This window comes from Monodelphis domestica, chromosome 8 (assembly GCF_027887165.1).
Source record: "Monodelphis domestica isolate mMonDom1 chromosome 8, mMonDom1.pri, whole genome shotgun sequence".
In the NCBI taxonomy this organism is placed as follows: Eukaryota; Metazoa; Chordata; class Mammalia; order Didelphimorphia; family Didelphidae; genus Monodelphis; species Monodelphis domestica.
In genome coordinates, this window is record NC_077234.1 from 184,258,157 (window position 1) to 184,275,702 (window position 17,546).

At 32.1% G+C, this 17,546-nt stretch overlaps 1 protein-coding gene across 3 annotated transcripts in view; it reads right to left on the minus strand.

Annotated features, from left to right (window-relative positions):
- Positions 1–17,546, minus strand: part of TUBGCP3 (tubulin gamma complex associated protein 3) — a 160,238-nt gene that overhangs the window by 95,615 nt on the left and 47,077 nt on the right. For 2 of the 3 annotated variants that reach the window (XM_056807509.1, XM_007501273.3), the window contains exons 4-6: positions 9,129–9,206; positions 7,677–7,894; positions 3,023–3,195 (exon numbers count right to left, since the gene is read on the minus strand). In XM_056807509.1, coding sequence (XP_056663487.1) covers positions 3,023–3,195; positions 7,677–7,894; positions 9,129–9,206 — 469 coding nt within the window. The remainder of the gene's footprint in view (positions 1–3,022; positions 3,196–7,676; positions 7,895–9,128; positions 9,207–17,546) is intronic. The other variant, XM_056807510.1, reaches the window with a different exon arrangement.

Below are 17,546 nucleotides of genomic sequence, written 5' to 3' on the forward strand. Positions count from 1 at the left end.
GAAAATTCATTCCTAGCATGTGGAACACACAATGTAAAGACATGGAGGTAGGATATTTGAGGAAGAGTAAGAAGATCCATTAGGCTGTGCTAATAATCCATAGGGAGACTAGAAAGGTAAGTTGTGGTCAGGATATGAAGGGCCTACAGGTCAAAGGAATTCACACTGGATCCTAGAAGCAATGGAGTTTAATAAAAGGGGAAGGAGATGATGGTCATGTACTAAAATGGGTCCTGAATTTTAGGAAAAAAGAAAAAAAACTTTGGCAATCATGGGAAGTACAGGTTGAGGAAAGACTTTAGGCAATTAGGAGAGTGTTATAATAGTGCAGAAAAAAATAAATGAGTTGATAACTCAGAAGCCCAAGACACGTGGCTGTGGGAATGAAGAGATGGGGATAGATGCTAGAGATATCATGGTGGTAGAAACAATAAGATCTGGCAACTTACTGAATATGTGGGCTAAATGAGAGGAAAGAAGCAAAAATGACACCAAGGCTACTAAAGTAGTCATTATTCCTTCAAAATAAATAAAGATTTTTTAAAAGAGAATAATGATTATGAGTCCTGTTTTGAGTTTGAAACATCTAAAATACAGCCAATCTGGATTGTGTATCGTGTGATTAACAATAAACATTTATGGTCATGTGATAATATAGGGCTCTAAGACAGCACCAAGGGCCAGGGTGTGTCCAACTCCCCTTAGTCTCCCTCCCTACACTTACTCTCTACTCAAGCTAACACTGACTTCCTGCCATGTCCTGTATATTTTCTGGCCTGTCCTTCCTCTGGACCTATGTCAAACTATTCCCTCCCTGTAGGTAGAATGCCCTTCCTTCCAAATGCTCAAATTCCAATCATGCTCTTTAAAACTAGCTAAAATGACACCTCATCCCTGCTGACACCTTCCTGGATACCTCCAGTGGATCACAGTTCTTTCAACTTTATGTTTTATCTATACTTTAATTACGCATTCATATGGCTTTTTTAAATCATAGTTTGAAATTCTGGTGTAGTGGGAAAAGCTGGCTTGTGAAATGGAAGGAAGAAGTAATAAATTGTAGTCATCACTTTTACTGAAATTTCCCTTCTCTCCATTCAAAAGCCCATGATCATACCATCTCACTTTACTCTGGAGCCGAGATATGGTAATATAACTTCACTATCCCTTACCTAAAACAGCAGTAAGGAAATACTACCAGCATCGACATTATACCTAAAGTGCATCATAAAATGTAGCACTATCCTGGTACTTAGAAATCATCTTGCCCAGCTTCTTTATTTGATCAGTGAGGAATGTAATGTACAATGATTAAAAGACTAGCCACAGTCCTAAGGCCAATGGCACAGGGCTAATCAGGGTCATTGATTCAGGAACACAGGTCTACTGATTCCAAATTCAGTACTCTGTCCATCTTAAACAGAGTAGAGATGAGATTAAATCAATACAATACAAAAAACAATTTCCATTTTCCTCTGTTCTATTTGTTCTGGTTAGGAAACTTACAAAGACATTGGCCTTAGAAAGACCTTGTATTCATGCAATAAACATTTATGGTCATGTGATTATATAGGGTTCTGAGACAGTAGCAAGGGACAGGGTCTGTCCAACTTCTCTCAGTCTCCTCCCTATGCTTACTCTATACTCAGGCTAATGTGGACTACTTGCCATGCCCTGTATATTTTATGCCTTTTCCTGCCTCTGGACCTTTGTCATGCTATTCTCTCCCTGGAGGTAGAATGTCCTTCCTTCCAAAGGCTCAAATTCCATCCATGCTCTTTAAAACTAGTTAAAATGTCCTATCATCCCTCATGACACCTTCTTCAATATCCCTAATGGATCTTGTTTTTTTCCAACCTTATACTTGATCTATTCTTTGATTATGCACTTGTGGGTTTTTTAAATTGTAGTTTGAAATTTTGGTATAAGGGAAAGACCTGGATTTGTAATAAGGCAATCTTGGTCCAAATCCCAACAAATCTTGACTATTTTTTTCTTCATGAATCACTCACAAAAGTGGCATAAAAACTGTTTGGAGGCTATAATTTAAATTAGTCAAAATGTATCCACATTTACCCTTGAAATATTTGATATAAAGTAAATATATGTGTCTATGTCTTATTTGTGTATGCAAGGATCATGCCTTACCTACTCTTTATATCTCTTAGCACAAAGCACAATATCCCACATATAAGCATTTAAATATAATAATAATAATAAATATGTTAATTTTTATGAACTAATAAATATAATAAATAATAAAAGGTCATTAAATGATTGCATAACTGAGAGCTGGACTAAGAAACAAAGTAGGCAGAGCAGGGCACAGACTAAGAAAACCAATAACTGAAGGGCAGGTTGAATAAAAATGGGGTTGCAATTATGATTCCTGAAGCTGAAGCCAAGGTCAGGGCCAAATTAGGAAGACAAGAAAGAGGTTTGTAGGTTCTGTAAGTGGAATACTTTCAGAGTTCAGAGGATGAAGCTGAATAAGAAGGCACAGAGAGAAACAGGGTCTGAGCAATTAAGCAAAGATCTGATTTTTAAATTTCAAGTATTTAATGAGGAAATAAGTAGAGGACAGAGTTCATACTGAGAGAATGAGAAAAAGACATGAATCTCCAAACAGAAAAAAAAACAAAACAGCAGCAAAGTATGATTATTGAGTCTAAGAAACTGAATGTGCAACCTCTGCTCTGATTTGAAATAATCTTTCTATTGTGAGCAGATTAAGGACAACAAAACAAGAGGATTCTGAGTAGATACTGGTGACTTTCCAAAACAGGGTTAGATTCTCTGAGTCCTAAAATTTCTGACAGGCAGCCTTACATTCTTACATTCTAGACAATCCTAAGTAACACCTAGAGCATTTGCATGATATAAAGGTTAATCTTTGAGAAGTATATGGCATCCATTATTCCATTTTTAAGGTCACATTTATGCTTTAGTAATGATTTAGATCACCATGACTTAGCAACTAACTGGAGGTTTAGCAATGTTATAACAATATATTCTTACTCACCACTTGTATCTGCATCTCTTCTTAATCTAGTCACATTACGAGAAACAGTATTTGGCAAGCCTTTTGAGGTAGCAGTTTGTAAAGAAGGCTGATTTGCAGTTAATGTCCATGCAAGACGTGATCCCAATTGTTGTCGAAAGCAATCTCCAACTCCTGTAGCTTGATAAGACTGTCTAAAAAGTTGAAAAACATTTTACATTTAAAACTAACCAAGAAATGTGCTAAATAAATAGAGTAAAAATTATTAAACTTCCTTGGAATTTGTCAAATTGAAGAAAACAGAGGGAGTTACCTTTGACAAGACTCCCAACCTAAGACCATAATAGACACCAATACTAAGAGTTCTACACATAAGTTCCATAAGAGGAGAACATGCTTCAATTATCTCAGTATCTCCTCCAATAAATGGCATAGCAGTTGCTCAAATTAGGTACATAACAAGTTGTTGCTGAAAGGATATTCTGATGTTGAGCCAAATATTCAACTTGCAAAATTATCTCATGCACAAAGGATAAACAGTTATTTACTTTAAAAAGAGAAATCTATTCTGTACCTATATGTGAAAATTATATTGCTGATAGACTTTGCTCACCATTTGTACCTTTGCAGTTAACAGTATTTTTCCCTATTACTCATTTGCCTGTGTTCACATAAAGAAAAAAAGAATAAGGTAAATCCATTACTATTTCATGCCTATCCAGCACTTAACATAGTGCCTGGAACATAGTAGACATTTAATAAATGTTTACTGCACGTCTCAGCTATCTTGTTTGGGAGGTTTTGAAATTCTTTTTTATTTTTAATTTTCATTAAGAACTTAAACAACCAAGAAGTTCATCTCCATACACATGGAACACAAAAAAGAAGTCAAAGTACAAAACCATGATTTTCTTTTCTGTAATGCTTACTTTTTAAAGTATTATAAATTCTACATGTGATTTTCAAAACTGCTCTGCTTCTCTATATTTCCTAATTAACTTCCATATGAACATTTTTTAAAATGTTATAGTGATTTTTTTGTCATCACTATGATTAACCCTTATCTCCCACCAACACTATTCTCTCAATTTAAATATAAGAGGGAAAAAACTTTTTGTTAATAAGGATAGGGAAGGAAAATGAATCCACATAAAGGCCACATCCAAAAAGAAGTTTTTTTCTGCACTGTGTACCCATCACCTCTGTGAGGAGGTAGATAACATACTTCATCATTTGAAAATATGGTTGATCATTGGTCTGAAACAACAGACTTTCAGGTCAAAGAGAAAATACTACAAATATCCAAAAAGAAACAGGCCAAACACCAAACAATAATAATCAGGTTCCCACAAGACCTAGAAGCCTCTACTCTAAATGAGAATAACTCACTTAGTAAAGAATGAAATCAAATTTATAAGAATATGAGTCATTCCTCAATTGATAAATGTTCAAAGGAAATGAATAAATAATTTAGCTTTCAGATGAAGTCAAAGATATCAATAATCATATGAAAAAATGTTCTAAACCCGTCTTAAATAGATAAATGCAAATTAAAACAATGCTGAGGTACCACTACACACCCATCAGATTGTCCAGTATGACAGAAAAGGAAAATTATAAATGTTGGAAGGAAAGACGCAAAATTGAGACACTAATGCATTGATGATGGAGTTGTGAACTAAGTCAACCAGTCTGGGAGCCAATATGGAATTATGCCCAAAGAGCTATAAACAATGCATACCTTTTAATCCATTAATACTACTACTAGGTCTGTGTCCAAGAAAGATCAAAAAAGGGGGAAAGGATTTACTTGTACAAAAAATATTTATAGCCACTCTTTTTCTGGTGGCAAAGAACTGGAAATTCAAGAAATGTCCATCAATTGGGGAATGGCTGAACAAATTGTGGTATATGATGGTGATGCAATAAAATTGTGTTGTAAGGAATGATGAACAGAATGATTTCAGAAAGAGCTGGAAAGACCTTCGTGGACTGATGCAGAGTAAAAAAATCAGAACTAGGAAAACATTGTACAGAATAACAACATTATGGAATGATCAACTGTGATAGACTTATCTTCTCCCAACAATACAATAATTCAGGACAATTCCAAGGGACTTGTGACAAAGAATGTTAACCACATCCAGAGAAAGAACTGTTGGGAGACTAAATACAGATGAAAGCATATGATTTTTCAATTATTTATCTGGGTTTATGTTTTGTAGTTTGGGTTTTAAAAGATTACTCACTTATACAAAAGAAGAATATGGAAAAAATAATTTCTTAAAATAGGGATATCTTGAAACATAATATTCCAAAAAGCAAAAGATATAAGTTTATAATCAAGAATAGCTTTTCCTGAAACACTGTGCAAAATTCTATAAGGAAAAAATGACTTTTAATGGAAGAGAGGACTTTCAGATATTAATGATAAAAATACCAGATCTCAGGAAGTACCATACCTTAAAATGCAAAATTATTTGACCAATTAGAAAGGATTATACAATGCTACAAAATTAACATTTTTGAAAATTATTTTATTATATTACAGATCATATATGTCATAGCAATACTGTGATTTTAAAATGCAAATAGTGTCTACTTTAAATCCATGCATTTTGTACATTTTTAAAATAAATTCTTCCCAATCATTCTTAACAACAAAAATAACCAATAGTAAGTCTTATCCCATTAAGAGAGTGACCTGAAATATTTTTTTATTACTAATAAGGAGCCAACATATTATGGCTATACCTCTTTGACAAAGTGGAACAGAGGTGAGTAAAATTTAAAGTGAAAAGAATGAATTAATAAATAAAACGAGAAGTTGGTTTAATGGAAAAAATAAAATAAAATAGATAAATCACTAAATAATTTGATTTAAATAAAAAGAAAAAAATACCAGCATCAAAAATAAAATGAGTGAATGCACAAGCAAAAATGAGGAAATTAAAGCAATTATTAGGTGTTTCTTTGCCCAATTATATGCCAATAAATCTGACAATGTAAATGAAATGAAAAATTTACAAAAATATAGACTGCTCAGATTAAGAGAAAAGGAAATAGAATAAATAACTAACCCTATCTTAAAAAAAAATAATTGAACAAGCCATTAGTAAATTCCCTAAGAAAAAAATGTTCATGATCAGATGGATTTACAAGTTTATTCCATCAGACATTTAAAGAAAAATGCAATATTGTATAAAGTATTTGGAAAAATTGGGGAAAGAAGAAAATTTCTTTTACTATACAAATATGGCAGATACCTAACCAAGAGCAAAATCAGAGAAGGAAAACTGTAGACAAATTTCTCTAATGAATACTGATGAAAAATTGTAAACAAAATAGTAACAAGGAAATCACAGCAATGTATCACAAATATCATACATTATAAACAGTTGGGATTTATACTAGGAATGCAAGCCTAGTTCAATATTAGAAAAACCTTCAGCATAATTGGCTATGTCAATAAAAAAAACAAAAATTACATAATCATCTCAATAGATATAGAAAAAGTTTTTAACAAATTACAATATTCATTCCTATTAAAAACAATAGAAAGCACTGGAATAAGTTTTCTTTAAAATAAGTAATCTCTTTCTAAAACCATTAACAAGCATATCTGTAATGGGTATAAGTTAGAAGCCTTCCCAATAAGATCAGGAGTGAAGCAAGGATGCCTATTATCACCACTATTATCCAACAATGTACCAGAAATGCTTGCTAAAGCAATAAGTGAAGAAAAAGAAATTTAAGAAATTAGAATAAACAATGAGGAATGAGGAACTATCACTCTTTGCAGATAATATGAGAATAGAGAATCCTAGAGAATCAACTAAAAAACTACATGAAACAACTTTAGCCAAGTTGCTAGATAAAACCCACAAATCACCAGCATTTTGATATATACCAACAAAATCCAGAAGCAAGATATAAATGGAAATTCCATTTAAAATAAATGTAGATAATATAAAATACTTAGGAGTCTACCTGCCAAGACAACCCAGTAACACAATTACAAAATACTTCACAAACCTAGCAGATTGGACAATATGACAATAAAAAAAAATAAATGTTGGAGGGGGAATGTGGCAAAATTGAGACACTAATGCATTGCTGGTGGAGTTGTGAATTGATCCAACCACTTTGGAAGGCAATTTGGAATTATGCCTAAATAGCTTTAAAAGATTGCATGCCCTTTGATCCAGTTATACCACTACTGGGTTTGCAACCAAAGGAGATTTTAAAAAATGTCTTTACAAAAATATTTATAGCTGCACTTTTTGTGGTGGCAAAAAATTGGAAAATGAGAGGACGTCCCTTGATTGGGGAATGGCTGAACAAATTGTGGTATAAAAGGATAATGGAATATTATTGTGCTTTAAGGAATGATGAACTACTTGATTTCTATATGAACTGGAAAGACCTCCATGAACTGATGCAGAGTGAAATGAGCAGAACCAGAAGAACATTGTACATAGAAACTGAAATATGGAATGATCAAATGTAATGGACTCTGCTACTAATAGCAATGCAATGATCAAGAACAATCCCTTGGAACTTATGAAAAAGAACGCTATCCACATCTAGAGAAAGAACTATGGGAGTAGAAACACAAAAGAAAAACCTATTTTCTTTTCACCAATTAGTAATAGAAGTTTAACTTTGCATTTACCCTGGAAGGAGAGACTGTGGTGTTGGTGTTGGACCATTCAGTGCATACATGCTTATGCTGCTAATTCCACTGCTTCCCATACTGCCAGAACTTTGTGCAGACTGGGTATTCCGATCCTGATAATTCAGTGGGAGGCTCTGAGGTCTGGCATAATAGTATGGAGTTGAATGGGCATCTCTTGGTAATGCTTGAGCAAATAGTGTGGCATAACTAGAAACCTTAAAACAAAAAGCAAAATTCTAATTAAGAACATAGTAATGTGCTTTCTTCAAAATATTTGCTGACAAAAAGATTCCCATTTCTTTTCCATTTGAGTACATTCCTGAATGGACATATTGCTAATAAAGTAAATCAAGTTCAAGTAAATTATACCAAAATTGGTAAAATGTTAGCAAGATTTTTCATTTTAATTTCTTTGAATAGTTATTAATGTCAAATATTTGAATATTGAAAACATCTGTTTAACAAGTATAATATCTATTTAAAACATATAATCCATTTTTAATATGGTCTAGTGAAATTTGCATGCTACAAAAATATCAAAATCCCAAGTTGTTTTATTTGAATATTCTAATAGCTTCTACAGGACACAGGGGAAAAGCATAAATTAACTGAAAGGCCTGGGTTAAAAATCAGAAATCTAGGGTCATATAGTGCTAGCTTTGACACTGACTACCAGTTGTGAATTTGGGTAATTAATCTCTCTGAGTGCCAGTTTCTTCAACTAAAAAAAGAATGAAGGTTGATTAAATGTCCTCACAGTTACTTATGGCTCTAAAATTCTGTGATTTTAAGATTAATTTATATTCTATATGGTCAAAAGTATCTCATCCAATTCAAATTCATTAAAAATAAGTAATTCATAAATAGATTATAATGTCACACAGTGAATTAATTATACATTTAACCAGGAAATTTCTGGTTCCATTAAAATTCTTTCTAAATAAGGAATAAGAAGGATAAGGGCTATTATGTCAATTTTGAAAAAAAAATTTTAAAGAAGATCTGATTTTTATAAAGTACATTAAAGTTTACAATGTATTTTATATACATTATTTCTTTTGCTCTTGATAACAATGCTATACAGTTCTATTATTTTCCTTATTTTACAAATGGGGAAATTGAAGCTGGAGGTAATTGAGTGATTAGCCAGTAACATAGTAAGGATTTAAACTCAAATACTCCAAGTCCAGCATGCTATCACTTTTACTTGGCTGTCTAATTATAAAGGTGGCCTTAATTTTTTTAAGTTATAAATTTCCAAAATTTCCATGAACTGACAAATTTTCTACTTTTCTAATGTTTTTACTATCTCCACTTCTTATAAGTTTACTCTACTTTAAATAAGGTGTGATAATTTCCCTTTGCCCTTTCATCACACAAATACAAAAAAAAATCCTATTGGTTTTTTAAAAAGCAACAAGTGGCTAGACTAAAATAAAAATAGTTTACCTTATTTGGTTGCTTTCGTGGATCTTCACTGAGGCTAAGCAGGAGGTAGAGTATTGACCATTTATTTTTCAAAATTCCCTGTTGTAGAGAAATAATTAGGACCAATATTTTTAAAATATTGCTTAATGAATCTCCTCATACATTCATATTGCTATACCTCTAAATTCTTACTCCTAAAAATAGCTATTACCACCAAATACATAATAAAATCACTCAATGCCATTACATCTAAATATTTCAATGTCTTATTAGCCAGAAATGGGAGTTATCAGATTTCTAAAGATAATGTCCTTTAAAGATTATTAACATATATCCTTATGATATTTTCTCCAAAAGTTCTGTAATAAAAATATTTTTTCACTGATTGCCAAAGCCTTGAAAAAGAACAGGTCCTTCCTATAAAGGACAATTTCTTTTTAAAAAGCAAAACCAACTTTTTAGTTTAATGGCTATATAGAAGGTAAAATGATTTCTAATATCTGAAATGATGCGATATTAAGTAAACAAAATGAAGCGAATTTGCACAAAAACAATGTAAAAGGGGCAAAACATGAAACTGTAAAACTATAATTACCAAATTTTGTCCCTTCAATGTAAACCTGGAAGACTGGATTTGGAATACTACAGATAATCTAAAACTTTTTCAATGTGTTGAGAGGTTTTGCTGAACTGTTTTCTCTTTTTTTAATTCTTTGTTGGAAGAGATGGCTCTATGAGAAGAGGAAAGGGGATATACATAGAGAAATTCAGTTGATATAAAAATAAAATATATGAATAAGAAATTTTTTAAAAGTATATTGCGGCTAAATTCTATTAAAAATCCTATTTCTCAATGAGAAATAGTTTAAAAATAAAGATGAGGGGGGAAATGCTGTCAAGGAACAATTTATAAAATAATGCCACAAATATTTTTAAATACTGGGTTAAATGAAGAGATAAACCCTTATATATGCTTTGGGCTTAAAATATTATTACATGGAATCTTATTACACTGTAAAGAACATTTCAGAAAAGCTTGAGAAGAACAGTATGAAATGATGCAGATTAAAGAAGACCAAAGGATGACTATATCTATGTCAGTTAAGACAACATTAAGTGGCACCAAAACTCAGTCAAAAACAATGGATACTTTTAGTGTACTTTAGTAGTTTACTAAAGCAAAAATTCTTCATTCCCTTTTCTTTAATAGATAGTAAATTACTAAGGGAAAAGGCAACAGACTCATAGATGCAATTATTCTGTTAGATTAGTTTGGTTTGTTTTAGGGGAATGCTCTTGGGAGCTGTTTTGTTTATGTGTTTCTTGGGTTTGTCTTGTGGAGTTGAAATAAATGTCTATTTGAAAAAAATAAATAAAATAAAATATTATTATATTCCAATTTTTTTTCTTAACCAGCACCATGATAGGTTTGAATTATCTTGCAATGCCATGCAAAGGATCTGAAAATTCATTTAGCTTCCTGAGAATTTTGTGTCTTTGAAGAGTCGCAATATAAATATATTTTTTGTAAATAATGTATTAAGAATGCTATTTATAGCAATATACTACAAACACTATTTAAAGGAATAAAAAAATCACAGAATTTGAAAGTTATAGATAAGAGACTTCAGTGCAACCTAAACACAAAAGGAATACCTACTATAACAAGTCTCACAAGTACTCATTCAGTTTTCTCTTTAAAACCTCCAATAAGATAATCAAGTCAATTCATTCCACTTTTATCTAGCTCTAAATAGGAAGTTTTTCTCTGCATCAAGCATAAAGATGCTACATTCTCTATGGCTAGTAAATTCTCACCTCTCATTATTGTAATTCCTGTGATCTTTGCCTGCCTACGCAAAAAAAAAAAAAAACTATCCCACTTCTTTGCCACAATTTCCCATTCTATCTACTTCAGTCCTATATTTGACATGTTTGAATTAAACTGCCCTTCCTTCCATTGTGGTCTCTGGAATCCCTGTTTTATCATAAGCAAGCTTTCCTTCATCTAGACCTCTTTCATGTTCCTTCTATCTTCTACTCAGAGACCTGACTACCCTAAGAAGACATATCTTTTATTATCCTTTCTAATACTTTCTTTCTAATGATCCCTGAAACACTGGTGCTAGAAAAAGCATATTCCTCATTCCCCACCTTTTCCTCTTGTCATCATCACTTGACAGCCTCTCTTCCTCTGGGGTTCACCCCATCCAGATCTATTATTCAATCTAGATCTTACTGGAAATTATTTACAATCATCAAGGTTCATTTCCCTTCCATTCTCCCCAAGTTCTGTACCTGAATGATTCCAGTCTGCCTCTACATCTCAATCCCTGCTCTTTAACTAGAATTCAGTATACACACTGAAGTTCCTTCAAACACCCAGTCTCACCCCCTGACTGTCATGACCAATACTTTAACTCCATCTGACTTATAGGATCAGTCTCATCCTTGATCTCACCACCACCTAATGATGTGTTTCAACTCCATGTTCAAAAATTCAGAAATTTCTTGATCAGTCCATAACATATTTCATTTCTCCCTGTGCCTCACCCATTCTAAACCTATTCTTCACCTTTGCCTTCCACCTCTCAGTATTCTCCCAAGTTATATTACATCTGCTCTGTAGTCACCCTCTTCTCGCTCTTGACCTTATGGTTAACCATTTCAACATTACTGTCTTCTACTCTTAAATACCTTGCCTCCTTGGCCTCCCTTTGTTCATATCTTAGGAAATTCCAATCCCAAATTATTTCTATCATCTGCATCCTCCAGTCATACACACATACTGCTGAATGCTGCTGGATGAAGACACATAAGATAACCATGGAAAAGGTGTACTACAAATATGTTTTTTCTCATTTCTATCTGAGTCTTCATGGCACCAAGGTAATCTTTTACTTCTTCCTAATTAATTTTCTATCATATCAAACACAAACTTTCTCTTTCTTCAAGTTTCCCATACCCCCTTCCTCAAAACTATTTCAACAGAACACCTAGCTTCATACTTTATTGAGAAAATATTTACCTTGTATTCCCCCCTTAATTACCTACTCTACATCTCAGAACTCTCTGATATCATCCCCTATCTAATCCCTGATAAAAGACTGCCCTTCTTGCCAAAGCCAATTTCTATATTGATACCCTTGATCTCAATCTTCTCCCATCTCATCTGATAAACTGCTCCAATATCATGCCTTCTCCTCTAATTTTTAATTTCTCCCTATATGCTAGTCTATTCTTTATGCCTACAAATACACCTAAGGCTACTCCGTTCTAAAAAGAAATATTGTTTGATTCTACTATTAGCCGTCAGTAAAGTGTATGGCACAAAATAGGTGCTTGTTGACTGATTACCATTACCTCAAGTTATCCTCCTCTAGCTCTCCTCTCTTCCATGGCACAACTCCTGTAAAAAGCCACCTATACTCACTGACTCCATTTTCTCAGACTAATGGGGGAGATAATATGCAAAAACCTATATACAAACAAATTATATACAAGATAAAATAGAGACATAAAGTACTACAATTAAGAGATCAGGAAAGGTTTCTTGTAGAAAACAATGTTAGATGGAACTTGAAGGAAGACAATGAAGTTGAAGGGGCAAATATGAGGAAGAAGAGAATTATAAGCATAGGGATGATCAGTAAGAATATGTAGAAAAGTAAATAGAGAGCTAAGTTATGATAGGTTTCATTTCTTTTTGTGTTTCACTTATTTATAAATGTACTTGCTATATTTAGGATGTAAGCTCCTTGCAAACAAACTTTCGTTCTTTGCACTTATAGGCTAAGAACCTAGCAAAATGTCTGGAACATAGCAGTGTTTAGGTGACACAGTAGATAGAAAGACAGTCCTGAAGATAGGAGGTCTTGAGCTCAAATCTGATCTCAGATACTTCCTAGCTGTGGAACTGTGAGCAAGATACTAAAACCCTCCCATGCCATGCCCTTCTGCCTTGAAGCTAATACTTAGTATTTATTCTACAATTGAAAGTACAGGGTATTTTAATAAATAAGTAATCATTGATTGACAAGATAATTTCAACAGTCTCCTAATTCATCTTCCATCTCAAGTTTTTTCCCTTTCCAATCCAGCTGTTTTATACAGTTGCTAAAGTGATATTCCTAAAGCACATACATGATGTCACTGCCTACTCAATGAACTCTATCAGTTCTCTATTACCTCTATAATCAAACATAAATTCCTTTTGGTATTTAGAGCCATTTGCAGCTTGACTCTTAACCTACCTTTTCAGCTTTATTATTTCCCTTCAACACATCTACAGTCAGGCCAAACTGGTCTTTTTTGTTATTTAACATTAATATATCTTTTGAGTCTTTGCACAAATTGACTTCCACCATGCCTGGATTCTACTCTTTGCTTGTTTCTACTATTTGCTTACTTCTTCTATTCTAAATGCCTAATTTCTTTCAATGTCACCCATTTATATGAGGCCTTTTCTGATCCCTACCTAGCTCTTCATACCTCTACTCAAAAAAGTTTATTAACAATATTCTTTAATTATCACTTTTATTAATATCAATATTGCAAAAATTAATTTATATTTCTTTGCCTACAAATATGCATACTTAATATATCCATGTGTATACATGGTACATCCTCTGATAAAAAGTTAACTTTTTGAGAACAAGGATTGTTCCATTTTTGAATTACCACTGTCTAGCACAGTCATCTAGAACAAAGCCCTTAATAAATCCTGAGTGATGGACTGATTAAAGGAAATTTTATGATATTAAAATCAATATTTTAACAAGTTATAAATTAGATAGCTTTCCATTTTTAAAAAATCTTTACTAAGATTCTCTGAATAGTAAACCCCCATTATGAACACAAATAACTTTATACAACTACTAGTTATAGAAATATATATATAAAATTATTTCAAATATAAAACTGTGATATGTGCCTTCTCATCAAATTAATGTAGCAAAATCAAAGTAGTTTCTTGTGTTTACTTTAATCTGTACCATATGCAGAAATAATCATATTAGGCTTGAATCAACATGAAGTTATATGTTAAATGTTAACATTTAGAAGTTTAATTAATTGCATTTTCTTTTTTTTTTTACAGAGTACATGTACATAGATTTTAATAATATTTTTGTGATCCAGGTTCTCTCCCTCCCTGTAACTCCTCCCCCCTCTCCAAGGCAGCAGGTAATCTGATATAGGTTATACATGTGCTATCATGAAATATATATTTCCCTATTTATCATGTTGTGAAAGAAGATACTTTCCTTATACTAGGGAAAACATTCATGAATAAAATAAAGTGAAGAATGGTATGCTTCAATCTGCATTCAGCCTCCATCAGTTCTTCTATGGTAATGGACAGCCTTTTTCATCATGCATCCTTTGTAGTTGCCTTGGATTCTTGCATTGTTGATAATAGTTGTCATTCACAGTTGATCATCATACATTATTGCTATTAATGTGTACAATGTTCTGCTGGTTCTGCTTACTTGACTTTTCATCACTTCATATAAGACCAGATTTTTTTGTGACCCTCTTGCACATCATTTCTTAAGTAGCACATTCCATTATAATCACATACTACAATTTATTCAGCCAATCACAACTGATAGAAATCCCATCAGTTTCTGATTCTTTTCTAACACAAAAAGAACTTCCATTTATATCTCTTTTAGCAAAAATACCTTTACCTAAAATTTCCAGTGTTAAAATTACTTAAATTTACAATGGAAATAATAAGTAAATCCCTTCCAAAGTCTAGGATCCTGGGATTTATATTACTAAAAATGTGTACTATATACACGGCCAGAAAAATTATGTTGAAAAAGCAATGAATTACATATCATGTGAATATATTAATCATATGCCAAATCATATATTTAAAGGGATTCAAATTCAGGTCCTCTGAAAGCTTATAAAAATGGTACGGTCTAGGGACACTTAACTCAAGGGTCCTCTAAGTGGTACTACAGCATTGGGACAGAAATAGCATATAACTGACAAACTAGACACATTATTGTCTATCTTTCCTTACTCTTCCCTTCCAATTTTCTTATAGTTTATAATAGCCTGAATATTTGCCCATATTTAATAATCATCCCACTTCCCAGAATGTTACTTAGCCAATACAATATGGTAAAAACCAGGCACAAAATTCCTAGCATCCACACTAAATAAAAGAATGATACCATGCTATTACCATTCAAAAGGGCCCTGGCATTACACAAAAATTGTTAAGAAATCTGAGAGGGGATTACAGGGTGAAGGGTAGAAAGAAGCTAAGAACTGAACTGAAAATATTATTTCCAAGTTAATTGGATGATAAGAAGTCAAAAGTTTATGAGAGCCAAAAAAATAAAATTTCTGAATGACTTTAAATCTATGGTAACTATATTACTTAAAAAATAATTTATTCATCATATTATTCTTAAATTTTAAAAAATTTTCAGAATTTAATCAACTAATCAATTAGTTATTTGTTGCATCATATTCTACATAATAATTAACTATAAAAATTTTCAGTTGGATTACATGGATATACTTAAGAAATTAAATGCACTTCAAAAAATAAAATAAGAAAAGATATATTTGACATCACTTTCACACAAATTCCATGGAGTTTGGAAAGCCACTGTAATAAATGATAAAATGGGGAATATTTGATATAAAGGGAATATTGAATTGAATTAATTGAAATAATTATGAAATTATGAAAATAAATATGAAATTATGTAAATGAATTGAAAAACTTGAAATAAGTATCACAATTTATATAATAATTTCAGAGATGAGTTAAATAAGACTTCATCTCTACCTTTCCATATTAAATGTAAAGCTGAAAGAAAAACCAAAAGCAATTTGGTTTATCATTAGCATTTATACATATGGTATGATACTCAGAAATACCTAAATTCCATACACTTCAATTTACAAATCATGTCTTTAAACAGAAAAAACTTGCTCCCACCTTTCTGGAAATTATTGTGTTGTTGTTTTTTAATACTGTAAGTTTGGGGAAAATATTTTGGTTCAGAAATAAAAGAAGCTGTGAGAAGTAGCATCTTTAGTCAAGCTCTTTAAGATTTCCAGGCAGGGCTGGCCAACCTGCCTACTTAAGAGAATCCTAACCCACCAAAAAACTTCAATTATTGATTTAACATTTTCACCTCACTTGATTTTTAAAATAATTAGAAATTTTATCAGAGATTAATTTGGGTCAATAAACATCTTTTGAAAACTGAAATATCTCCTACAAGGGTTGTTGACTTTTAGTCATTCAGTTTTCAGTCACTAAATCATTTAATTTAAAAAACAGAAAAAACTTTAGAGAGCATCTACTTCAACCAAGCCCTCCCCAATGTTATAAATAAGATTTAATACTCAAAGAGGTTAAAAAATTTATCCAAAACAATAGAGCTAGTTATTGGCAAAAACAGAATTAGACCTCTGGTCTCTTGATTTCAAATTCAGTGCAAGTACTCATTAAACTGTCTTTTTAAAAATAATTAACTGAGATCGGAGGAATTTTTATTTGTGTAGAAGGAAGAGAAAATAATACACTATGTGAAAAAAAACAATTTGGAGCACTTAATGTCAAACTCAAATAGAAACAAAGGTCACTAAACAATATATAAGGATTCCTGTTGGCCAAAACCTGATTTAGGAAAACACTTATAAACATTAACCATATTTTACTGTATTTTTATTTTGTTAAATGTTTCTCAATTACATTTAAATCTGCTTATAGTTGCACTCAGTAAATTATATGCATAGTAGCAGGTCAAGTGGTTGACACTTTTACTTTAGAATATAGGAAAGATTGTGTAAGGTGTCAAAAGCAAAAAATTTAGATCATCACTAAGTTATAGGGTCATATGGAAGACAGGAACATAAAATATTAATGGTATATCAAGTATGAATTTTTATTTTCACATTGAAATCTTTTATACACTCCCCAAAATATAAAGCTAATAATATAAAAAATGGGGAAGGAATAGCAGATAGACAGTTAGAAATGGTCACTATTATTTTCCCAGAGAGGCAAGTTCCACCATCAACAGTTTTCCAAATATTTTTCCTTCAGTTATAGAGGCTATTAAACAAGGTAAAAAGTGATTTTCAGATTAGGAGTGGGCACATATAGGCACAGTAAATTTAATGATTCTTATATATTCATATCCATATTCTTATGAGTTCAAATGCTGAATCTATCAACAAGTGAAAGCAAATATTGATATAATCTGCTAAGCCAGCTCATTGAGATGTCAAAGATTCATCTTCTCTGAAACGAAATGCCAACAATATTTAATACACTCTCTCAAGCACTCAAATGCATTTGTAAATTTATTTTTGGAGGAGTTTCCTCCCACAATGCAGGTCACAACCTCTTAGTAAACTCAAATACCAGCCAGGTCCAAAGCAATGCCAACAGTCTCAAGA